Genomic DNA, 27,069 nt, shown 5'->3' with positions numbered 1-27,069 from the left:
AATGGTGCGCTCACTTTAGATCTGCCTCATCGTGTTTAGGATACAATTGATCCAGTTTCTGCCGGGCCCTTTTACAAACACTCAGTCTAATCAGGATTTAAAGCTGACAAAGCCCCTCTTCACTCTTTCTGACACTTTCACTTAGTTGTGATTAGAGCTGGGCGATAGAACGATAACGATATGTATCGCGATATAACTATTACTCGATAGAGAAATTAAGCTATCGCGATAGACCTCGCCGCTCTTGTCCTCTTAAAAAAAAAAAAAAAAAAAAAAAAAAGGTCAGCCAATCCAAATTAAGTAGCGCAGAGCCGAACCAATCACAGCCGCAGCGTCACGTCGCGTGACTTGTTACGTACAGCACAAGTGCCAAGCCGCACGTGTGTTTGTTTGGGAAGCAGCCAGCGGGTAATGGAGGAAATGAGTGTGCCGACTAGAAAAATCAACCGAGCGTGACCGAAGAGAAAACAGATGATGGTTCCAACGTCGGAGAGATTGTCGAACAGAAGAGCCAAAGAAGTTCCGTAGTGTGAAGGTATTTCGGCTATTTCAAGTCTGACAAAAAACAGAGTAGCGTGCACTGTAAATTGTGCCGAAAGCAAGTCTGGAAATACAATAAACTGGTGCATGCGTCACACTGTGCGCCACGTTATTGTTTCGGTGAAATGAATTTCTACAATACTGTTAATTCTACTCTCTGCAGTGTTTAAATGCTTACATATACACACAGTTACTGTCCCTCCACACTTACGACTCGGTTCTGCTTCTATGCCCCAGCTTTGTTTACTTTTTCCCACCGAGGCTTCTAGACTTCTGATTGGCCAACATTTCTGCACGGTTAGGAATCTAGCGCCACCTGCTGCTTTGGCATGTTCATAGCAGCGTTTTCCTTCATTTCTGCCTTTATGTGTGGACGGGATTATTTTTTAAAACGAAAACGGAAAATCTCTGTTTTCAAAAATACCCGTGTACGTGTGGACGTAGCCTCAGTCTCTGACTGGAAGCGCTAATTCGTCATTCGGCTTTTGTCAGACTAAAGTAACTGTTAAAACTGTTTGAAAAGCTCAGCTATACAACAAGGAGAGATTGAGAATTTCCTTTTAGTTCTCAGTTTATTTGATATTGACAAAAGTTAGTCAATTTTGTCTGTTCTTCTGTAAAACAAACTAAGATTTATTTTTAGAATTAATATTTTGTTTCTAAGTGGAATTGACAATTTAGTCTGTTTCGTTTGTTCTATTTTGAAACTTAAACGCTTTAGCGGCTGCCTTTTGTGTAGTTTGCAATATTTGCCTTTATTTATCTGAAAAAGTCTCATGTTCCTTAAGTACATCTACCCTGTTGAACTTATTATGGGAAATAAATATTTAAATAAAAACAAGCTGCTGATTATTTCACATTTTACTTGTGAGCAACGGCACATTTAAATCTTACAAATATAGTTATTTGGCTTATATCGTGATAGATATCGTTATCGACTGAAATGAAAAAAACATATCGTGATATGAAAAAATCTCATATCGCCCAGCTCTAGTTGTGATGCTGTAATTTCTCGTCAGGTTACTTGCTGAGCAAATTTCTGCTGCAGACTTTAGCGACGCATCATTTCAAACAGGTGAGCAGTGCAGTAAATATGAAATCCTTTGATTTACATCAACAATCCTCTGATAGATTGATTAAATCAAGCAATTGCATAATTGTTTTTACCTTTACACAAAGTGTTCAACATAGTTACTGCTGCTAATCTCCCAATGTGATGTCAGATTTAGGGATAATGGTCAATATAAAAGAATAAAAGTGATCAGTATTATTATTCTGAGATGTGACGCTTCTGTTACCTAGCCTCTCATCTCACATATTTCTAAGGGGCAAAAGTGTACAAACCTTTGGTTTCAATGTAAGTTGTAGCAAAAACTGCAGCTAGTGTTTCTGCTAATAAAATCCTCTGTACAGAACACCTTGAACTCTTTTCTTGAGGTGATGATTTTGAGTGGAATCTTCCAGAACATTAACTTTAGTCTTTTTTTACCTTTTTTGCATGACTCACTTTCTCTTAAGAGTCACCTCACAGATATGCGTCTCGCTGTTTTCCTTTAGAACTTGCTGATATAGTTAAAAAATTAACTGTTCCTTTCCCCGATGACTAGCTGTCCCTGCACGAATACAACACACAGGTTGAATCTGTTATACTTCTGTCGCCTCTGAGTTTTATAACATAGATAAGGTTCTTCTTTTCTGTAACTCTAACGATTGTCGAATGAATCAAAAAGTTGTGTTTTGGTCAAAAAACCTTCTAACAGCCTCCTTGTGATTTTCACTGTCTTGTTGTTTCGTGTTATCCCAATGGTGGTCCCATGAGCATTGTACAGCTTGACTTTTACTTGCTCTTGGAGGGAGCAAGTCTTGCTTGTAGCTTAGTTTGGTACACTTTAGAGATGATTCCTGAACCTATAAAGATGGTTCTGTGTCCTGGTATACCCAGTGTGCCCAGGTCAGTTGTTGCTTAACCTTCAGATTGTTGTAGAAATGTTTTTGTAGCATCATGAGCAACATCAGCTCTTTTTCTGAAGCCAATGTAGCCTCGTTTCTTCAGGCAAAGAGTCTTTCTGAAATATATGTTGTGAAGACCAGATTTAAGAGATTGCTGTTCAACAAGTAAAGTACAGCCGATCATCATCCCACTAATTGAAAACAGCAGAAATAATTACATCTTATTATCGATTGCTCATCACTGAGGTTGACATTTTCCCAGTACATAAATTCTGTCAAATATTTCATTTTAATTTATCTATCAGGATTCTGTTTTTCTTTTAGCACATTGGGATGATCCGAATGTAGAAAATCTAAACGTTTCCTCCATCACTGAAACGTTGAATCTTGTGCTTCTGACAAATATAGACACAATTGTCTGTAGCATGCATTGGCACTGGCATCAGTACTGATGCTAGTCTATGTTAAGAGTTTTTTTTAATTGCTCACTCCTACAATCATCCACTTAACCTTGTTTCAAGGCTCTACATCAGCGTCTGCTTTTGATCCTGACACACATGCTGTAATTCTAGCAGCCTCCTGAGGTCATTGTCAATTAAAGATAAACATAAAGCTTTTGAACAGACAGGAACGTTCGTCACCACACATTATCTACATCTCTAATCTCAGTGTATTCAAGTTGACGACTATTCCACACAATACATATCATAAAGCTTATGAGTGCACGTTGTGAAAGTTTTTCTAGAAGCAAGTTTAACCAACTATCTTGAAATATCCTTGGATCCTTATTTTGGGGGATTATTAAATATTATTTAACAAAATCTCAGTTTCAGTAGTTGCTGGAACATAAAACGTGTATGCATGCGACTTAAAAAAACAAAACAAAAACAAGGATTGAAAAGACTTTTTCTTCTCCTGCAAGTTTTACTACTACTCCCACCTTTGCTGTGCAGAATTCCCGTGTACACTCGGTGCATGCTGTTTCTCTATGATGCGTCTCGTGTGTGTGTGTGTGTGTGTGTGTAAGTATTGTCCACTTGGATACCTTTGTGCACGGCTTCAGTCCTTAACCCCGACCTTCAGAGCAGTGGAAGTCTTTATCCGGGACAAGTATGAGAGGAAAAAGTACTACAACAAAGAGGCTTCGGCCACAGCTCAAGTGAGTATCAACAACACTGTTTGTGTTTTACAGTTTGTGAGTGTATGTTATTGTTGTGGTTCCATGCAGCGCTGCCACAGTTGGAGGCGATTTCATGTAACCTCAGTGTGAGTGGTTGCTTGGTGGCTCTTTGATTGATGTGCTTAAGACAGAAAGCAACATAAATGTAAAATGACGGCTTTTCTGTCCCTTGAGCTTTGCTTTTTTTATTGGGAAACCTACCTTTTTCCCCTCTTTAATAAAAAAAAAAAAAAAAGCTTTAACAGTAGCAAACACTGCATGCCAAAGTTTTCTTTAATCATGAAATAGGATTTTTTTTTCCATCCCTTTCCTTTTCCTGAGAAACCAATGATTTCTGAAAGGCTGAAACCTGCAACAAATAGTGTTTGGCAGCTGCCGTGTTTAAAGTTAAAATGTATTACTCATCATGTTTGGCATCTTTTCCTCGCACAAGACTTGTGAATGCCTTCCAGTAGGAACTTTTCATGCCAGAACCTCAGTTTCTTTCAGTGCACTTATCTTTCACTCAGCCTGAAAAATTAGTTGGGTTTTTTTTTTGTTTTTTTTAACTGCCACTGACCTTTTGTGCACTTTAATCTGTTGTAAAAAGGATGTTTGCTAAGCAAAAAATCTTTTTCAACCCAAACAATAGTCTTGCTGGATCCAATACAAAGAGTTGCTGAACACAGTTGGAGAATAACCTTTCAAAAACACTGTTATCTTCTCATACAGGTCTTTATCAGTAAGTAGATAACTGTGTTTATGTGTGTGTGTGTGTGTGTGTGTGTGTCGGTGTCACGACTGAAGCTCTGTGTGGGTGAAGGGAGAAAAAGGACATGATGGTGTAGGTGTGTTTGTGGGCGGATGAGTGCACATATCCTTGTCTTGTTTCCACAGAGATATCAGAGGTGCGTGCATCTCTGCATGTTTCAGTGAGTGGGCTGTTTCTGTACTGTGAGTTACTCCGTGAAGGGCGGTGTGAAACTCCACAGAAATTGGTGTGATGCAGTCAGACTGTGTGTCTGTGTTCACATATGTATCACCTTGTATACTCCCAAAAAAAGGACAAAAAAAGGAGAGAACTGGCAGTTGTTATTATCCATAAACAACAACAGCACAAAATGTCTACATGCTTTCTGCAAAGTTACGAATTGTTAGGCTAACTTGTAACTAGCCATCTTTAGCAATTTAGCAACAGAAATAATCTCATAATTTTTGGACAGATTTGAATTAGCTAGTTAACGCTAGTGAAACACTAAAATTGGACTTTTCTTAACATCAATGCTTTTCATAGGCTCATGTTTGATGTTAGAATCTGACCAAAGTTGGATTTTAAGCAGAAATACCTGCCAAATTGTCAAAGTGTGCTAGAGTTTATTTTAAAGTTTCAAATGGTGGTGTCATAATGTATTACCTTTGATATACTGTATTTAACACACTGGGTAACTTTCATCGCTCTGGGTAAAAGGCTATCCTCCTCCTGATGTATTTTGGTACTGAAGTAAGTATAATCTCAAATAACTTTAATTTCACTGGCTATTCAAAACAGCCCTAGAGCATGATGCTACCACTACCATGCTCGACAGTGGATATAGTGTTCTTAGGTTTGAAAACACACAATGAGTTGTATCTTTGAGCAACTGATGATTTTGGAATCTGCAGTTGCTCAGAGACCCTCACACCAATTCTCCTTCGTAGATTCTCACTGAGTTCCTTGGAGTTTGCCATTGTTCTGAGTATTGGTCGGTTAAATTAGTGCTGTCAAACAAATCCTGTCTATGTCGGCAAAGAGAAATGCCCGTTTGTTGTCAGTTACAATTACTAACAAGAAGCTAATAATCAGTTTCCTTGTCAAGTTAAAGACATTGTAGAACCCTCAGCACCACTTATTCAAAGATCTAAGTCAGTGTATGTTTTTATTTGACCTTTGTGGATTAGAGAAAATCCAGTTCAAACTGTACAATCAATCTGCACTGAAAAAGAAATCATCAACAGCTCCATGACAATTTGTGCTGGTAAGTGTATGCATGTAAACTTTGGACCACAACTGAATACTGTATATCATCTATATTCAATACTGATGCTCATTTGGGTAACGCAAAGACATTAGATACTTTTCAAACTTCAGCAACTTCCACCAGCGTGCTATGTATGAGGTGTTTGTGTCGATATTCTGTGTTTGGTTGTCTTCAGCGGTGTTGCTTTGCATTATGGCCAAATATCTACACTTTAGTCTCGTCTGTCTAAAGGATTATCGGGTTGTAAACAAACCAAATGAGTATACGTTTTTTTTTTTTTTTATAGGTTTGGCTTGGAGTTGTGCGGGAAGAGTGTTGAAAGAATTTGGTCCAAGTGTTGTATCACTTCTGAAGGTTTCCTGCACTATTCTCACACTGGCACAGACATTACGTGCACTTTGTAGTAGAGAGCTCAGAAGGTTAAACTACCTGATCCAATGAACGACTTTAAAACTTTAGATCAGATTAAATCTGACATTTGCTGGTTCACATGCAGCGCTGTCAGGGAATGTCTAGAAAAATTCAGGCGTGCTGAGCCTATGTGATGAAAGCTTTCCAGCTGAGGCCGCTGAACTATTACTGCGTGAGCTTTTTTGTTAAATTTTTAAGCCAATAGGTGAGAGGTGTAAAACAATGAAAGATGGAATATTAGACTAATAGATGCAGTCTGTCAAGGAAGTAAACTACCTAACTGAAGAACTACCATGTGGTTTTTGGATAAGCTCCATTTTTAAGGATCTGAATGATTTTTTGCAACAAAATAGTTTCTTTATTACATCAGCTAATTCATTTTTTTGTTCTACAACTCCTTTAAGGTAGATTTACATGATTCACATTTTTGAGTAATCCTTTTTTAACTTATGCCGGGCCTTGATACCTTCAGTTTAGAGTGCCCCCTTACTGATTTCCCATTTTTGTGTTTACATGTGTTATTTTTGTCTAATATTTACATTTGTTTGACAATCTGAAGCATTTAAGTCAGTCAAACATACAAAAATGGGAAATCAAGAAGGGGGCGAATGCTTTTTCACACCACTGTATCTATTAAACGTGCTTTTTTTTAGCTCCTTTCCTGCCTCCTTTTAAGCCAACTTTCTTTTGATTGACTGCCTGTTTGAACAGCAGATGGGCGGGGCTTCTGAGCTCATAGTCAGAGCTGTGCGCCTGACATGACCATATTAGTTAAATCATTGACAGTAGACAAAGTCTGTGAAACTGTTAACTCTGAGCTTTGCCTCACAGGCAGTACTTGCAGATATGCTCACCTCTTTATTTAAAATTGAGTCCTGTCTGAAACAAAATAGATAAAAACAGAGAATCTGATGCGACAATTGTGGTGGACTGTGTGGAATTCAGAAGGATGCAATCTTTGCTGCAACAGCATCACATCCATCACCTGCACCTCCAGCATGCTGTTTAAAATACATAGATAAATAAAAACAATAATAATAATACAGTGTGATGATGCAACTGCAGTGACAGAATGACACAAAATGTTTCTGGGTGCTGTGTGTCCAATCCATAAATCAAACCAGTGGATGCCTTAAAGTCATTCCAATACACGAGCACACATGTGCATACGCCAACTGTAGCTCAGGGTTACTGTAGCCCGCCCTCTCCTCTTCGTTCTCCATCTGCGCGAAACTGTTTAAAGTGATAATGAGTTGTTTTTAATAATTAATTTGCATATAAAAGCCAAGCCGTCTGCGTGGGTGGCAGAAACAGATCCTAGATCACAGTCTGGCTGCTGGCAATGCTTCAGAGAAAGCCAGAGACAACACAGAGTGTGTGAGAGAGGCAAGAGGCGAGTGGGACAAAGGGGGGAAAAATGCATAAACTGAGAAACAGAAGCGAATGAGGGAAACTTAGACATTGCAATGGAATAAATATGCACCAGAGGAAGCCTGCTGTGAACAAGCCAGTGTGAATTAAAGCACTGCTTGGTTTTTATATTTCAGAGTGTTTCCTTTGTGCTGAAACTTTTTGTTGTTCATTTTGTCTGCCTGCTGTCAGATTGAAGCCTCGCTAGTTTGAGTGAAGAGCGTTTTTGTAACGATTGAAATTGCTTTGTGTCATTTCTGTAATGTTATTATTACATCACAGTAATGACTCGAGGGCTTTGTATTTACAGATAAACACACTGTGAAGACGAAGGTTGCTTTACTTTGACAAATGTAAGGCTCATGTTGGCAGACATGAGGATGAGCAGCTGATGCTGTTCCACTTGTTTATGTGCCTTCTATCAGGCAAGGGACAAACTCAGGCTCAATACAGAACAAGCCAGCCATGATTTTTGTTTATTTTTTTTGTATATTAAAGGAGGTTGCTGTCCTGTTTCCAGATATGTAAGCATATAAGCTATGCTGCCGCAGAAGGAGGAGGCTTTCCCCAGGCAGCCCTTCCAAACAAGCCGTTCCTGATTGTACTGTCATGAACTTTTAACATTTAACATGCTGACTGAATCAGAGACGTGGCTCTTGAGTTTTTTGCAATTTGTCTGAGAATGTATGATCTGACCTTGGGGTGAATTGTCTGGGAAGATTGTGGCATTGTGTTGACACATACCTGGATATTGCAGACCAGCAAAGTGCCAGATTTTCTGCTTTTATTGAGGTGGTCACACTTGTTCCTGATCATCTATTCATGTTACATGCAGTTCGCTTATACTTATATTGGCTTATACTGCACACACATACACTGTGTGCACAATTATTAAAGTTGTATTTTTGAGCATTAATTTCATTATGGATCAAGGACAGTCAGTCCAAAATGTTAATGAACCTAAACCTGAATGTTTAAGAATGTAAAAGTGAATTATGCAATTAATTTTAAAAATGAACATTTTCCCATCTCACTAGTTTGTTTGCAAATGTTAAAGTGAGAATAATAAAACAACTCTCAGCCTCCCAGACACTGTTCAGAGAGGTGTACTGTTTCCCTACACTGTAAATCTCCCGTTTAAGCAAGGCCCACAGGTTCTCACGGGTTTAGGCCTCCTTCCTGACCTTTGGCCATGTCATTATCTTTTCATGCTGAAGGCGTTTACCTGCTACCCATGTACTGGAGTACTTCGATGCATGCGATGGAGCATTGTACTGCATAAAAATCATGGTCTTCTTAAAAGATGCAGACTTTTTCCTGTACCACTGCTTGTAGAAAGTGTCTTCTAAAAACTGGCAGTAGGTTTTGGAGTTGATTTTCGAGCCATCTTCACCCTGAAAAGGTCCAACCAGCTCATCTTTAATAATACCACCTCCACCTTGCTGGTGTCCGAGTCGAAGTGGAGCTCTGTGTCCATTATTGATGCAGCCACAGGCCCATCCATCTGGTCCATCAAGAGTCACTCTCATCTCATCAGTCTATAAAACCTTTGAAAAATCTGTCTTCAAATATTTCTTGGCCCAGTCTTCAGGTTTCGACTTGTGTGTTTTAACTGTTTACTCAGTGGAATCTGGTGGCTTTGAGACCAAGAAAGTGACTTCAGTAGTTGTCATAAAGGGCTGTCTGGTGTGTGTTTTTGCTGACCCTATCCACAGCTTTAGCTCTAACCTTCCTGTTAGCAGCGTGCTGTGGCTCTGTCCTTCACATTAAGTTGTGAGCAGTCCAGTTGTAGCTTAATGCTTAATAGTTATTTATTTGTAACATCTCAAGTGGAGAAAATTCTGACTTGTGAACTTGGAAGGTGGTCTGTTCTTCCAGGAGGCTAAAGGAATAGTAAGTGATAGTAAGTGACTTGACTTTACAGAACTTTACAAACATGTTTGACTTCAAAAGTACAAAAACCTTTGTCCTTGAGTTCAATATTAAAGTCTCCTGTTTGAACAACTGCGTTTCCATATTTGAAGCCAGATCTTCTGTTAGCAAGAGATGTGATACAACAGCTTCTTACCATTTCTGAAAGTCTGAGAGGGGGGAAAAAGAGATTGTGTAATGTCAAACAGCCTTGTTGATGCTTGCAAATCCTACTGCTTGAAGTTCTGTTTTTTTTTTAACTTCTTTAGAAAGCCAGTAAAAAGAGAACTTGATAGAGTGCAGTGGTCTTTTGTCATCTCTGAATGCATGCATGCTTTTCCCCCTGCCTGAGTAGCATGCTCTCATTGTTCTGCTGTGAGTAAATTAGTTGGATTGTGTTTGTGTATAAACCACAAATGATTTCAGTGTTACTGGAATCAACAATCCATCAAAGTGCATCTTGCAAACCCTCGGTGATGAGCCCAGTGATTGGCCTAAAAATGTCACAAGAGAGCAGCGCGGTCGCCTTGGAGGAAGGCTGCTGATTTTTAACCTTATTTGCCTGTGTTAGTCATGAGTGTCCTCCCCGCAGTGTCCACAGTACTTACCAATGTTGTACATGTTCTAGCAGCTAGCTGTGGCAACCTAGTTAACTTCTGCCATGCTCTGACATGTTATTTTCTGACGTCAGTGAGCAGATGAGCTACGGGGAAGGTTAGACAGAGGTCGCTTTAAGTTTGTTTTTTTTGGTTCAGGAGAACAACACAGATTTCTCATTTTGTGAAAAGGATGGGTTGACAATTACATTTGATTGCGGCTTACATTGCAGCTACTTGTTGTGCAATTTAAATACAGTAAGTCACTTTTACCTTTTCATTTAGCCAGCATACAGTAGACATTAAATCCACCTGAGGCAGAGATTGACCCGCTATTAAGGGTTTGCTATAGATGTGGCTGTTAGTAACATCAGAAATATGTAGAAGGTGACATTCAAAGTAGTCCCAGTGGTCATAGCAGCAGTAGGAACTGCAACCCCCAAACAGGAAGAGTGGCTCCAGCATGACATCTGGAGTCTGTGTCCGGTAGCGTAGAGCAGAACTAATATGGGAATTTTTTTAAATGACAGTTTTTTTCCTATTTATGTTTGTCACACTTTATTGTTTCAGATGATCAAGGAGTTGTAAATATTAGACAAAGATAACACACGTAAACACAAAATGCAGTTTCTAAATGAATGTTTATTATTAAGGTGGACAAATCCAAACCCTGTATTTTATTTCGGCATTAAACTATGGTTATGGTAGTGTGATGGTCTGGGGCTGTTTTGCTGCCTTAGCACCTGGGAGACCTGCTGTGGTGAATAGAGCCATAATTTCTGCTGTCTATCAAAACATCCTGAAGGGAGAATGTCAGTCCGAATGTCAATTTAGAAACTGCATTTTGTGTCTGAAGCATTTAATTGAAATCAGGAAGGGGTCAAACACTTTTTCACAAAACTGTAGATACTTTTTATTTGGTGATTTAAAACCAAATATCTCCGTCCATCCATCAATCCATGTATCTTCCACTTATCTGGGGCCAGGTTGCAGGGGCAGCAGCCTGAGCAGTTGGGTCCTGTGTTGGGTCTGCCCTGGGGCCTCATCCCAGTAGGACATAACCAGAGCACCTCACCTAGGAAAGATCCTAGTCAGATACCTGCTCCACCTTAACTGGCTTCTTTAGCGTGGAGTGGCAGCAGTTCTTCTCTGAGCCCCTCTCGAAAGACTGAATTATTCACTCAGTCTCTAAGGGAGACGCCACAAACCTGGCTTTAGAATCTAATATTCCAGTATATTGGTCCAGTAGACTTGGATCAGCTGGTTGTTGTGTTTTGTGACATTCCAAGCATGTGCGTTGCCAGCAGGCAAGTTGCAAAAGGACCTGGTGGACAGACTATGCAACATCAACACTCATAACATGGCTGAAGGATGTTTCTCATGTTTCTTCTTTACTTTTTACATTTTTATTTATCAGTATTTCTAAATGCAGACAGTTATATATTGAGAAATGGCTAATATCAGCCAACAATACTGGACTGCAGGTAGCTCTGTTGAGCTCCATATGATACTGCATAAACTCAGTTTCCTCAGATTTTGTTGTCACAACTCTTTTCTGTTTATTTCATGTTAACATGATTTAATTGAACAAAAATCGTGTCATTCTTGAATCTTGAAAAATTGCACCACACTCAAACTATTTTTGCTACTGGATTAATTGTCGACTGTCAGACTTTCAAATTCTCACACTGAAAATGCTACATACAGATGAATAAAATCAACTTTCTGTAATTTAGTTCTTTTAGTTCCAAAGTGTGAGTTTTCTCACTGTAAAGACTTGAGTTCATTTTTGACTGTGTGCTCTGTGTTCTTGAACTTCGCCTGAATTGTTCCGTTTTTGGTAGTATTTCCACTATTTATTTTCTACAAAAATAGTTTATAGGTCTACTGTATAGAATTTAGGGGAGTGTCGTGGTCAAAATTGAATATAATATTTTAATATATTAGTGATTACATCCACTAATTAAATTACTTAAAAACAGGTCACTCCCTTACAGCTTTCTAGCCTTTTCTCTGTTGTCCAACCTCAGTAACCCCTACCAAAAATAGTTTTCTAGTTGGTATTCAGTTGGTTGCCGTTTCAGAATCAGAATCAGAATACTTTATTGATCCCTGGGGGAAATTATTATTTTTTTGTTACAGTGCTCCATTATAAACCAACATTAACAAGACAGACAATACGCCAAGTACGCGATCTTACTTCTAGGTGCTTGGTTCTTTAAATACTAATTAGCAAAATTAACAGGATGGTGAACCTGTGTAACTTTATTCAGTATTACATCAGGTTTCAATATGATATAGGGATGCAATGATGGTTGCATTCTCCAAGCCATGATCCAAAGAAATTACTGTCTATTTATTCAAATCATGGAAATTAAAAAAAGAAAAAACCCACATCAGCTCTTATCATCAGCAGTACCAAGCTAGCAGTGTTAGCCTTGAAAGCTGGGTATCTGCTGATTTATTTATTTATTTATTTATTTTTTCTTCATGTGTTTCATCACATGATTTAATGAGCCTAACTGCTCCAAGAACCTGCAAAGTCTCTGCTCATGAAAGCATGATTCAGTTCATGGTTATAAATAATCATCCTGATATTTGCCTGCTTGATGTTAGCCAGGTTCAAGATCGTCTGTGAATCTATGAACCAGACTGTAATAATAATAATAATAATAATACATTTTATTTAAATAGCGCCTTTCAAAGCACCCAAGGACACTGTACAACAGATAAAAACTGGAAATATACACAATGGTAAAAATAGAAGATAAAAGTTAAAACATACAGAAATTTAAGAATAGGCAATTTTAAACAGATGAGTTTTGAGGGTGGACTTAAAAAGAGAGAATGAACTAATATTTCTGAGGTCCGGGGGTAGGGAATTCCAAAGTCGAGGGGCAGAGCAGCTAAAGGCCCTCCCTCCCATTGTGATCAGACGAGCAGAGGGAACAGAGAGAGAAAGAGAAGATGAAGATCTGAGGCAGCGGGATGGGAGCTTCATCTGTAATAAGTCAGAGAGGTACGGTGGAGAGAGAGAATGAATAGCCTTGAATGTATACAGAATTATTTTAAAATGGATGCGAAATTTGACCGGGAGCCAGTGAAGTTGCTTCAGGATTGGGGAGATGTGGTGGGTAGAAGAAGTCCTAGTAATAATACGGGCAGCAGAGTTCTGGACACGTTGGAGCTTGTTGATAGATTTTTGTGTGAGGCCAAATAATAATGAGTTGCAGTAGTCAATTCTAGAGATAACAAGATTATGGATGAGAATGGCAGTGGCGTGAGGTGTGAGGAAGGGGCGGAGGCGATTAATGTTACGGAGTTGGAAATATGCTGCACGTGTAATATTATTGATATGTGAGTTAAAGGATAATGTGCTATCGAGAATGACACCCAAGCTTTTCACAGAGGGAGAGATAGGGACCAGCGAGTTATTGATGGTGAGAGAGAAATTGTTAATTCTGGATAGCAGTCGTTTAGTGCCAACCAGAAGAAGTTCCGATTTATTGCTGTTGAGTTTAAGAAAGTTGGAGGAGAACCAAGAATTAAGTTCAGCTAGACAGAGGATGAGGGAGGGTGGAGGAAGAGTAGAGTCAGGTTTGGTAGAGAGATAGAGCTGGGTGTCATCGGCGTAGCAGTGGAACTGAATATTATATTTACGAAAAATATGTCCGAGTGGAAGAAGGTAGATGATGAAAAGAAGTGGCCCGAGGACAGATCCCTGGGGCACCCCAGTGGATAAAGGAGAAAGCTGAGAAGTGAAGGATTTTAATTGAATGAACTGAGTGCGGTCAGATAGGTATGATTTAAACCAGGCTAGTGGAGTGTGAGAGAGACCAATAGAAGCTAATCTGCTAAGGAGAATGGGATGAGAGATGGTGTCAAAAGCTGCACTCAGATCAAGAAGGATAAGGATGGAGAGGAGACCAGAATCAGCTGCTATAAGAAGGTCGTTTGTTATTTTTATAAGAGCAGTTTCAGTGCTATGTAGAGGACGAAAGCCAGACTGGAACTGTTCATAAAGGTTATTATCAGTTAGGTGAAGATGGACTTGTGAAGCAACTATTTTTTCAAGACTGTAGTTTCAAGACATTTATCATCTCAACCTTTTAAACCCACAGTCTGGTTCAAGACACCGTTCTCAGACCAGTTAAATACTGAAGCTTGTCACTTGCATTACTTCAGCTCTTTTTGCTGAGAGAAAACACAATTCAATGCAACACTTTAAAAACACTTGAGGACCCTAATGGTGAGCTGAGTCTCGTGTTATGCTTCTTGAATGTGTGTGACAGATAATTGCAGCACTTAAAAAAACAGCATGTACACTCAAGCCACTAAATGGCTCAGTATTAAAAAAATGACACGTTAGGCGGCGCTCGAATATTGACCGTTGCAAAGATTTGCCAAGCACTTCAAAAGTGAACAGTTAGTAACACTCTCGTTCATATGATTTGATGTCCACAACTTTTGTCTAGTCTGAAAGCTGTTATCTCTTTGAGCTAGAACACCTGTTTATTCTCAGTGCACTGGTTATTATAAGGCAAAGTCTCTAAAATGAGAGAAAGAAAATCCCAACTGAGTTCATGCTGAACTCTGAGCAAGTATTTGGTGACTGGGGGGAGGAAAAACTCAAGCTCAGAAGTTTCTTTCAGGTTAGTTTCAGAATATTGACAAAAATGCAGAAAAAACACATCCCTATACCTCATTTTTGAAGCTAGGTGAAGAAGAGAGGTGACCATCAGTGAGTAGCAGTATGGCTTCGTGCAGGGAAGATTACTCCAGGTGATGTTTGCTTTGAGAGATGGAGAAGGTCAGAAGGAGTGTTACTGTTTTCCTCGTTCTTCTTTGATCCTTTGCTCATACTGAGGCTGCTGGTTATCCACTTTATCTTTGTTACTGTGTTTAAAATTTCCATATTCATCTGTGTGATTGTGGTGGTGATTTAAGTTTCTTATGTTTGTTGGTACTAACCCCCTATTAGTTTACTTTGATGAACCTGGTCTGCGGTGAGAGGTTTCTACGTTAGTGACACTTGTGAGTGTGCACGCAACTGTTTTCCTGAATAATTGTGTGTGTTGCTCATGCGTGAAACGGACCGGCTCATTACTGGACATATGTGAGACTCACTGCCCGTTCACTTGTCAGGGCCAAGAGGGGGCCTGGCCCATCAATCAGTGCATCTCTAACCACAACACATAGCTCAAGGTCACTTAACAGACTGCTTTGTGAGAACACTGTGGAAGTGGATTAGAGCTCAAACAGCTAACACTATCCCTCGGCCTCCATAATTCTTGTTTTATTAGTCTCTGTGTAACTATTCCACTTCTCTGCGGTAAGTGTTCTCTGTAAGAGTACAAATGAAGCTGTTAAAGGTCTGGCCAGCAGACAAATTTCAGTAAAGATGTTAAGCATTTTTCTCTCTCACTATCAGCACTCACCACACTAGAGAGCCAGACACTTCCATCGCTAAGTCCTAATATCTATTCAACCTCTGTTCATCCTCTTTCACCCAGTGCGTACTAGTCTTGTTATCTATCCTTTTTATATCCCCCTTCGCCCTCCCCTCCCTCTGCATCCCTTTAGCCTCACCCTCTTACCCTCCAGCCTCCTTTCTCTTTATCTTCATCATCAGTCCACCTGTGGCTGTTTAGTATTGACATCTCCAGCAGCATCAAAGTCAGAAGATGAGGAAGTTTTGAGAGAAATGTATAAAAAACAGCCTTAAAAGACATCAACAGAATGAGTTAGGGGGGTAGAAAATGCTCTGAATTCACATCTCAGCTGCGCTGCTTTCACCACCACAGGCAACAAGAGCAGTAGAAGGGGGAGGGAGGAGAACAGTTCTCTGTTCTGGCCTCAGAAAGACATACTGTAGTCAGCGTTACTTTCCACCCTGAGGTGGTTTAGGGAGCAGAGGAGGGGAGGATGGCACTGAGAAAGGAAGGAAGGTGGGTTGATGTTAGTGATGCAGTGTAACATCTTTTCTTGAAATGTATTTTTCCCAGGGAGTTAAATACTAAAGAGTGTTTTGGCGTGCATCACTTTAGCCTCATTTTAGCTTCCAACAAAACAAACCGTGTTGTGTGCAGGAGCTTAACAACAGTGTGCTGCTGGAACTTTGTAGCTTGGTTTGAGACAACAGGACTGACACCCACAGCTTTCTTTTCTTTCTTTCTGTTTTTTAAAAACTTGCTACTACGATTGAACCATGGAAGGTTTGTCTGATCATCAAGGTAGGATCACTTGAGCTCGGACCAAGAATTGGATTCAGGTCAGCTGTTCCTGGTAGCGTGAGTCAATTCACTCGCTTAATTAACAAAAATGGACAATTATAAATATACATTCAGCCAACCATCATTTTATAGTTCCACCTGTGATCCAGTACACTCCCAGGCATTGTGAGACATATAATCCCACAAGTTCTGGATCTTATTCTGTGCCTTCTCCCTGCTGGATGCGCCTAGAAAATTTCCAAAGGAAGGCCTCGAGCTTGCATGCAATCACATGCCCAAACCACCTTAACGGTCTCCTTTTGATGCAAAGAAACAGCTGCTCTACTCTGAACTCCACTGACACATACAAACTCTTCTTTCTGTTTGAATTCAGGTACACACTTTGCTATTTTGGATTCTCCAAGACAAAAAGAATAAAATATAAAAAAGAGTTGCGACATTATCTCTTTTTTTTCTTCCTTCATATCTTTGGTGCTTCATCTCACAGTGAGACAAGTTTCAAGCGGTCCTCGTAACAACAGGAATAAAATTCTGACAGTATCTCGATGTCTGTCAATGTGACTGCTACAGTCCTAATCAATTAATAGGAATGCAACAGATGGAAGCATTCCTACCTCCACCTGCAGCATCACATGGCATGCAGGATATTAAAAAAAGCAATGCAGTTATTTATACATGTGGAAAAGCAGCAGTATTTGGTTGAATAGTTTATTATTTATCCTGAAATGAGACGATGCATAATTATCCACAGAATCCCCAATGTAATGTTTATGAAAAAAAAGCTCTATATTCTTCTGGGGTCTCCAGAAATACATGTCCAAAATTTACTCTTTGTTTTTTTTGCAATTTTGAAATGAAGTGGCCACATCCTTGTTTTTTGAATTCTGGTCATTTTCTATCAGTGCGTCTGAAAGGCCTGCTGATTTAAATGGTTAAGAAAGTTAGTCTTTAAGATATAGTAATGTGTGATAGGAAAATGAGACGTACAAACATCCATGTGTCTGTGAAGGTTCTCAGTCATCCAGGTCATCGGAGTCTTTCTTGGAAAGAAAAGAGTCTGGACTTCTTTAAGTTTCTTGAAGACATTTCACCTCTCACCTGAGAAGCTTCTTTAGTTCTAAGAGCAACTGGTGGAGAGTCCCCCAAGAGAGTCATGAACCCCCTATTGATCCTCTACCTAATCACACGAGCCAAGGTGTGAAAACGGGTGTGGGTTTGGACAGAGAAGACAGATGGTTTGAAAGAGGAGTGAAAGAAGCCATCTATGTCCACTGTGAACAACCATCTTTGAACAGAGGCGGTGGCTTACGACACCCTCTGCCATCTATAATCCAGTTTTGAGATCCCTTCCCAGACACCTTAATGCCCACTCACCTCCTGGGCCATTTGACCTTAGGAAATCACATGATAGGGTGAGGCTAGGTGATTAGGTAGAGGATCAATACAGGGTCCATGACCCTCTTTGGGGACACTCCCTTAGGGCTTAAAATCTTTGACACTCCACCAGTTGCTCTTAAAACTGAAGAAGCTTTTCGGGTGAGAAGTGAAACGTCTTCAAGAAACCTAAAGAAGTCCAGACGCTTTTTTCCCCCAAGCTCCTTAGACTACAAACATCCATGGAAGTTCAGTTTAGAAGTTCAGTTCTAACGATTTTGAAAGTCAATATTTTGTATGGCTTCCTTTTATTCTTCAGCACAGCCTGAACTCTGTGAGGCAACTTCAGGAATAGCTCTCCAGGCTTTATGAAGAGCATTCAAAGCTTTTTTCGGATGCTGCTTTTTGTTCTGCATCAAGATGATATTACAATGCTTCAGTAATGTTGAGGGGGTTGTATCTTGCTAACATTAAGGAGTTAAAATTTAGACCCAGGAGTTCTCTAATTTTCCTGCAGTATGTGTGAATTGTAGTTTTATCACGAGAGCATGATTAAAGTAATTTCAGACCCTAACATTTCTCGCTTTTTATGGTTTTCATTTATACTGGTCCTGGGCAAAATCTTGTTAAACATTTCCCTGTTGCTCCACGCAGCTCAGGCGGTGCACTGTGTCATTTTCACCCACGTAACAGACTGCAAAAGAAATGTATATATTTTTAGTGCTTTTATGACCTCATTACTTTTGCTGCTTTTAGGAATAATTACTCTGTTCAGCTGTTGTGTGGAGAGGCAGTAAGTGGAGACGATGTGCAAATCTTGAGGGAGGTAGCTGGAGCCGTGGCGCATGTAGAAAGGCAGCAAACAGACAGATGGCAAAAAATAAACAAGGAACAGATAAAGACAAAGGCAAGGTAGCATCACAACTGTTTACTTAAATCTGCTAACTGACATGTCTCATTACAGCCAGGAAGGTTTTGTGATGAAGTGGCTGATGGGATTGGATTGGTATGAATTTTGAAGACGGACTGAAAATGGCAGTAATTACTGTAGAAATTGTGTTTTCATTCCTTGGTGTTGGGCTGCCTTTCGCGATAGATTTTCTTTGCAGAATGCAAACGTGTAAAATCAACAAAATATAAGGTTTGAATTCTGTGCCAAAAACACGAAATCTGTAATATATTATGCATGCAGATGTTTGCAGCGATGGAAATGAACCTTTGTGGACCATATTCTTTTCAAATTTCCCTGCTAACAGCTATCTGTTATTTGATTGATCGTGCAGCCTTACAGCTCATATACTGTATGTCAGCAGAAGTCGGGTCAACACAGTATTGGGCACATGGTCATCATGTTATGCCCGATCGCTGTAAATAAGAAGAAAACTTAATGCAGCTCAAACTCCCTCTAAATTTGTGCTTGTTAAATGTTATGTTAAATTACCATGACTAAATAAGAATTAGTCAGATCTAAAGTCATTTATTTGGAAATGATTTAATCGATATTTTAAATCAGTGAGTAGAAAGCACTGATCTATGTCAGGTGAAATCACCAAATATTTCACTCATCTCTTTGAGGAAAAAGCATACAGAGAAAATAGGTTTTCATTTCCTGCCAAGGGCTGAAGAATGAGACTATTTCATGAATTTATTGCTCCTGAAAAAGTCTAGTATCTGTGGCAGTCCTTGGGGGATGTCTGCTACTAGACAATACAAACAACCTTTCAACTTCTCCACAATTGTAATGTCAGAGGAGGATGTGGCTACTGTCATGCTGCCTGATAGCTGATTCCTATTCTATGAAACGATGTGATGGACAGAAAAACAACTATTTACTGTAGCTGGTTGGCTGCAGAGTTCAATGCAAACCCAGCTGTCGGTCTGTCTCGAAGGTCAACGGCAGGTTAATAGAGGTCGTCCCTACACTCAGTAACTGTGGGTTTGTGTGTGATGTGAGTCTCTATTTAGAGACTATTCATCCTGTGCAGCTGCGGGGCTGAATATAACCTTGGTTTGCTGCATCTCCTGAAGCAAAGACTACTCTGCTGTAGTGGAGAAAATCCTTCGTTCCCTCTAATTAAGTCACTCCTGTCTCTGCTTCACTCTCCTCCCCCTCCGTCTCGCTCTCTCTCCATACTGTGCCCTCCTTGTTCTTCTCGTCTCTCTTGATTTTTTTCTGTTCCCCCTTCTCCTCGTCTTCATGTCTAACCCTCTGTCTGAAATTCTGTCTTTCAGCCGAAGTCGTCTGAAGCGACTCCTCCCACCACTTCGCCGTCCTCGCAGACTGACAAGAGCAGACAGGAGGTGCACATCCCCTCTTTCACCCTTTGGTGTGGTGGTGCCTTGCTGTGCTTGTGTTCTGGTGCCGTGTAGTCTTCCAGATTTATGTCTGAGTCCCGTGTTAGTGTCATGTTGAGACAAGTGAGACAAGCTTCTTTAATTCTCTTTCTGATCATTGGCCAACCAGCTGGGTCCAGTCCTGGATCTTTCCATCCTGCCCTCAGAAGATTCAGCCTTAGATTTCAGATGTGTTTTGTTTTTTTGGAGTATGGGAGAGTCCTCGATCACACTAGGTGCTTCTTCATCCAGTTGCCTCTGTGTGTACTGTGCATCTGGAAAGTATGTTGTTGATTATGTAATTTTACAGCCTTATCCTAAAATGGATTAAATTCCTTTCACACAATTCTACACACAATACAAACACAATGATGAATTGAAAACATTTGTTTGGAATATTTGCAAATTTATAAAAAAATACCCCCCCCCCCCCACACACACACACACACACACACACACACACACACACACACACACACACACACACACACACACACACACAAATATAACATGTACATATATAGTCACAGCCTTTGCTCAGCACTTAATTGAAGCATCTTTGGCAACATTTGGAGCCTTGGAGTCTTTTTGAGTACGATGCTGTAAGCTTGGCACACATATTTTTGTGCAGTTTCCCATTCTTCTGTGCAGAACCTCTGAGCAACATCTGATTGGATGGGGAGCATTGGTGCCTGGCCATTTTCAGATCTTTGCAGAGATGTTTACTCGGGTTCAGATCTGGGCTCTGGCTGGGCCACTCGAAGAGATTCAGAGTGATCCTGAAGCCACTCCTTTGTTATCTTGTCTTGTGTGCTTAGGGTCATGGAATTTTTCCTCCAATTTTAAGTGTCATGGAAAAGGTTGTGAATACTTACATACATGTTATAAACATTTTGAAACAAATTTGGTAATTCTAAGGAGCTCACTGAATTGGAGTGTGGTATCATAATAGGAGGCCACTGCTGCATTGAGCCCTGAAACTTTTTCCCCCTTTTCACAATCCACTGTAAGTGGTATTACTGCAAAGTGGAGCAGCTCAGCCATGCAGTGGGAGACCATGTAATGTTACAGAGTGGGTGTCAAAATCACCAGTGCTGTGCTGACTCAGTAACTGCAGAGTTCCAAACTTCCTCTGGCATTAACATCAGCACAAAAACTGTGTGCCAGGAGCTTCGTGGTATGATAGTAGGTTGCCTATTTGCAAAAGTTTGTTTGGTTATTTATTACAACAAAAACGGTAATCTGAATATTCTGCCTGTTACACATTAATCCTAACACTGTTAGCCAGTGAGCAACATTTACTTCTGACATTACTTCATCTTTGCTTTGTGTTCATAACGTACGAAGAGAAAGATCTTATGTGTGTCCTCATTAGAATAGAGATTTGTGTTGGTCTGTAGCCTATAGGTAATACTGTTAAGTGGTAATTCTGAGACGGTGTGTTTCGGGTCTTTTTATGGGAAAATGCAAAGGTAATGTAACAAGTAGTCTAGTAAAGACAGCACTGATGGCTCCAACATGCACAAACATTTGACCACACAGCATGCAAGTAATTTGCACAAATGTCTTTGATATGCTGCCTGGCGATGGTGGTGACTCTCAAAGCGGAGCCAATGAGAACCCAGTGAGAATCTGTATTATTTTGGCTTACCCTGGTCAACCAGAGGGAAACTGGTTTAAAAAGCAAACAAAACAAAAAATCAAGTTAGAATCATAGCCAGCATAATAGCAGGCAAAGGATCCCAGCCGCAATTTATTGTGTTTTATTAGTGATGATCAGATGGGACTATAATACCCTGTTAATGCCTCTGAAGCAATGCTAGCCTCATTAGCTCATAGATGATAGAGTTAGAAGTTTGCCGCCTGCCAGTGCCTCATGATAATATACTCTAACTTGGTGATTGATATGAAAACAATAAGGGAAGATGCAGCCAATGTCTTGTAAATGAACAGCCAAGAAGCAGCTGAAGCAGAACTGAGACCAGTATCTGTTATGCTGCTCGTGTATAAACAGCAGCTATTGTCGCTTCCCCTGAGAGACACAAAGGATTCGGAATTAAAATTCAAGAGCAAATTTTTCCCCTGTGACAGTACTTGACATTGGACATTTCTTTTTATAATATATTTGCTTTTTAATATTTCATACCACTATTCTAAAGTTTAAAAAACAAAACAATCAAACAAAGAAGAACCGCTGACTTCATATGCTCACAAAAGATACAATGTCCATAATAACAGCAGATGCCCTCAGTCCTCGTTCTGATGATCATGAAGCTATTGTTTCTCATGTTCAAGTAATTGCAGTGAGAATAGAGCCGGCGAGGGAGAGAATGAGGCGGTTATTGTTGTCATGATGGCTAGATTGTAGGCTTTACCTGCTAAACTAAAGCTTTCCTCTTTGGCGTCCTGACAGTCATTAGCTAAAGCCTGTTGGCATCGGTGCTGACTCATTTACATATAACAAAGCAAGACAGCAGCATTAACCTGAAAACATTACAGCGACTCTGCGCGCTAATAATGTCTGCACATTAAGTCTGCATTGTGGGCGCATTATAATCACATTAAGGAAAGGGATGTAATTGTTTCCGACGTGCTATGAGGTACAGCAAATTTTACCAGTCCAACTTATGCGTTCTCATATAGAACACTATCAGGTGAAGAAAAGTGGCTTGTTTCTCGATTCCTGAGCAGTATTACGTGTTAATTATAGTATCACAGGGGACAGCAAAGTGTCAGTTCAGTGTGTCAGGAAAATATTGTAATTATCAGTTTGATTTGCTCTGTTGCACCTGAATTGTTGAGTGTAGAATTGTAAATCTGTTAATAACTGCTACAAATTGTATGCATGTATGGTCAAGCAAGTGTGTAAACATGCATTATTATAGTTAATGTTACCTGGAGTTTTTAACTTCTGCTGATGTAAATATTGTCCTGAGCTAAGCAGAGAAAATTAAGGAGGTTTAATTGAATTATTTATTATTGCCATGTTAGTTATTGCTATCAGCAATATCCCACTTAGCATAGAAACACGCAACTCTCCCAGATAATGTCACGATGGTTTATGGTTTTTACCAATTTCAAATTTTGTTTTATGTAATTCTGTGCTGATGAGCTTCAGCCTGATGTCATGGAGGAGAACAGGGTCAGGGGTAGGAATGAACTTTGGTGCTCTTAAGCTGCTCAGTTCTGCCAAATTCATCTAATTAATTAATTAGTAACACTTAATAATCTCACCTGCAAATAGGGGCATAATTCCCCTGTAACTAAATTGAATTTCAAGGTATTTGAAATTACAGTGTAATTATATTTACCTCCAAATACTTAAAGGCAGGCACACTAGAATAAGGAAGTAACACATCAGGTTGTTACAGAAAACAAAGACATAATTAAATTAATTATTTAATACTTACTGTGTAAATTATTTTAAGTAGTGCATTTACAGGAAACAAGAATTTACATTATAAGTAAATGTAAGTAGTGCATAAGAAATTTAAGGTGGTGCCAAAATTCTGGGTATTTTACAGGAAAAGAGACACAAATTACACTGTAAATAATTTTATTTTATTTTTTTGTGTAAATCAGCCTCAATACCTCCTTATGTGGTGAACTTTAAATATTATAGGTAAATGTAATTTCGCTTAAATTTCAAATAAAATACAGGGTGTATCTAAATCAGTGTTTCCTACGGAGCCCCGCAAGGGACATGGGAGAGAAAAAATTACGATGAACTTTAGCGAGATCTCGCAAAAGTTGAATTCCAACAATGGCGGCAGCTACTTAGTTGTAATATTACTCTTTCTGGGTCACAAAATAAACTTTTAAGATATTTTGAGGCGTGAATGTAGTTGTGTAAACGTCAGATATCTGCTCGGTTTACAAGACATCACATATTTGCAAAAGTGCTCCAACGTTTTCGGAGATCTGACACCCACCATCTCGAAGCTAACGGGAGGTCGAGACCTGCTACGGCCGGGAGGAACACTGTTTTCCCGGCACATCGTGCCTCGACCTCCCGGTCGGCTTCGAGCTGGCGTAATAGCAATGGATAAATATTTGAAAAGAAAAAGCAGTCAATCTGATTGGTCCCAGATGAAAGCAAAAACGGTGTACTGGGGACAAACCGAGCCAATTCTGCTATACCTTCTGCATGGGGAAAAATGATCAATATGCTTTTTGTGACATTGTGCCGTGTGATTTTTCTCATGTTAAATATGTGCTGCGGCTCCAAAGTTGGGGAAACACTGGTCTAAATCATCTGATTGAAGTTTGAGGTGAATTTTAAAATACATTACTGAATGTAGTTTCACAAACACAACTTGCAGTTGTTGCGAGCATGTCTGGGGTCGAGTCTAGCAGCACGTGTTTTGATGGTACCGGTGAACAGCTCTGTAATTAAAGCACTGTGATTCTTCTTGATACACACTGAAATTTATTCTATTACAGGGGACTTGCAAGCCTTAGTCATGGGCCGTAATATAAAGTTACCAATTCATTTTAAGAAATTGCAGTTTCCAAAATTAAGTTTTTCAGATTCCATTGGTAGCTTGTCATTTTGTACTGCGGCTTTCATCAGTTTCATGTCTATTTGAGCCAAAAAGAGCTCCAGTTGTCACCCTGCATGTAAATATCAATGTGAAGAAGAAGAAGAAGGGACTTGTATAACCAGAATTCCAGTCAAAAAACCACACTGACCCAGGCTTAGTATGGACTTATTATGCTTTTCCTTATTTTCTGTCATATTGTGACAGTGGTGGACATTACACTTGGCCAGAGTTTCATATAATGAGGTGACTGTGTAATCCCTGTGGGCCAAAACTCAGGCTGCTGATAGTTTTTCTAGTCTTTCGATAAATGCGCTCCACTCAGACACAGAACCCCACCCACCTGCAGTTTACCTTCTATTTGCATGTGACAGCCAATCAGAATTAAGTTGGCTTTAAAAGAGAGGAGCTATAACAACTGGTTTCACATAGAGGATGAACTGATGGGCTGCAGGGTCCAGCATGCTTGCATAAGAACAATTTCAACTAGGAATCGTGCAAAGCTAGTCTAGTAGAGTCAAAGAATAAAAATGTGGAGCTGAAAATGAGCACAACGGGTCCACATAAATGTGTGTACATGAGTTAAATGGATATGTGTGTTGGTGGCACCAACTATACGCCACTGTCTCACACTATCCATTCATTTTGTTCACAGAAGGAGCGGGAGAAGAAGAAAGAGAAGGATGGTGACAAAGTAGAGAGACACAACAACTCAAAGGTAGAAACACCGCTCATAAATCATGGATTACAGGTGTAATCTGAAAAACGAGAGATGTGATTTAGGTTCATATGGTTCTGGAATGGATTCAGTTATTGAGTTGAGCCTACGATAAAACACAAGTAAGCTTAGGTTTTAACCATGACTGCACTGTACTGTCAGCCAACTTAATGGAGTGCTGTGGTATATTTGCGGTTTTGATTTTCAAGCTTCAGAAAATCAGAACCACAGCAAGCAGCAGTTTTAGTAAAAAAAACAATCTTTACAGCCTACTCGGCACTTAACAAACACTGTAAGTTGGCAACTAACCGGTGAACAGGAGTGGAGCATTCTGGGGTGTTTTTACATGGAACCATCTGGAAAGTTTTCCCTTGAAACTTTGTTGATTGGTGCAGGCACTTAAAAAACACGTTGAATGAACATCTGTCTGTCTCTTCAACAAATTAGATCAATGAACCACCACCACCAGAATCAGTTACAGTTATTGAAACTCGTCTTTCACTGATGAAGCACTCTCCAGTTTTTGAGAGACCTAAATATACGGCTCTAGTAACCCATAAATGATGCAGATTAATCTGACCAATTGGGAGTTGTCTTAAATCTGAGCTCAAGTAGCTCAAGAATCCAGCTACCTCGCTAGTTAACACCTGCAAGAAAACCTATAACCATATCTCCCAAAACGTTGGGGTAAAATGTATATAACAACATAATGCAATGGTTTACAAACCTGTAAACCTGTTTTTATTCACAGTAGGATATTGGAGCAAATCGAATGTTTAAAGCAAGAAAATGTACAATTTAAAGAGTTAATAAAGTCATTTTCAATTTGATGGCAGTAAAATAGAATAGAATGCCTTTATTGTCACTGTATATAGGGATGGGTATCGTTTAGGTTTTATCCGATACCGGTGCCAAATCGGTACTTTTGAAACGGTGCCGGTGCTCAAACGGTGCTCAAACGGTGCTTAAAGAATGGAGAACACAAAATTGGTCCAAAAACCTCTCATGTTCAGCTGGTTTTTTGTAAAAAGATAACAATGTTAGCCTTTTCTGCAGCTATGGGGCATATATGGCATCACTCTTGGCTGGAAGCAGTGCTTAATCAATGGAAAAAACACAAACTTTGTCCTAAACCTCTCATGTTTAACTGTTTTCCACTTTTTCTTTGGTCATTTTAGCCTTTTTGGCCAGGGTGAAGGGAGTATCTGCCATCAAACAAGAGGACAGCCGAATGTAGCTATGATGATGTTTGCTAGTTCACCTTACATGCATTAATGTAATAACGTGGTTAGCCTACTCAACGTAAATTACACACGAACATTAAGCTACTCACGCAGAGAAGAACGGCTGCTGCTGCATCATCATCCTCATCATTTCTGCTACACTGGCAGGGCTAGGGGCCAGGACTCTCCTCTTCGGGGTTTTTGGGGGATATTGCTAACTCCGGGTCAGATAACAGGCAACCCACGCACAGTAGATGCGCTCGGTGTGAGGTCTCGCAGCAAGCTATCATACGGCGCATTTCTGGGCTTTTAAAAAAAACAAACGCTATGCGTCGCCAGGTGTTTCATCGGATTTGAGGTGTTACCTCCTTTGACAGTATCACAGTATCAGCTTAAAGCACTTGTTGCAGGCTGCTGAGTTTGCATCTTTTGCTGTGAAATACAGCCAGACTTTTGACCGCTTCGCCTTGAGCATTTTTAATCTGTAGCTCTGCTCTAACAGAACGTACGTACCTGGACCTGCCTACTATCCTGGGAAACGTAAAATGATTGGCTAGAAGTGTATCACAGCTCGGGAAAAAAAAGGCACCGAAATAAAGCACCGAAATGTGCGCTGCTTTTCGGTCTGGTTACTACCGTTTATGTCAGAAC

At 39.9% G+C, this 27,069-nt stretch overlaps 1 protein-coding gene across 4 annotated transcripts in view; it reads left to right on the top strand.

The window, feature by feature from the left end:
• Nucleotides 1-27,069, top strand: part of LOC147315478 (stromal membrane-associated protein 1-like) — a 161,918-nt gene that overhangs the window by 32,550 nt on the left and 102,299 nt on the right. For 2 of the 4 annotated variants that reach the window (XM_086258319.1, XM_086258322.1), the window contains exons 4-6: nt 3,574-3,649; nt 19,835-19,903; nt 25,133-25,195. In XM_086258319.1, the coding sequence (XP_086114445.1) occupies nt 3,574-3,649; nt 19,835-19,903; nt 25,133-25,195 (208 nt within the window). The remainder of the gene's footprint in view (nt 1-3,573; nt 3,650-19,834; nt 19,904-25,132; nt 25,196-27,069) is intronic. The other 2 variants (XM_086258320.1, XM_086258321.1) reach the window with 2 other exon arrangements.

Source organism: Aulonocara sp. 'chitande type north' Nkhata Bay, linkage group LG13 (assembly GCF_057382095.1).
Source record: "Aulonocara sp. 'chitande type north' Nkhata Bay isolate Kocher_YH1m ecotype deep benthic linkage group LG13, A_spYH_male_GT1.1, whole genome shotgun sequence".
NCBI classification, from domain to species: Eukaryota; Metazoa; Chordata; class Actinopteri; order Cichliformes; family Cichlidae; genus Aulonocara; species Aulonocara sp. 'chitande type north' Nkhata Bay.
The sequence above is the reverse complement of the archived record's forward strand: the minus strand, read 5'-3'. Positions and strand labels throughout refer to the sequence as shown.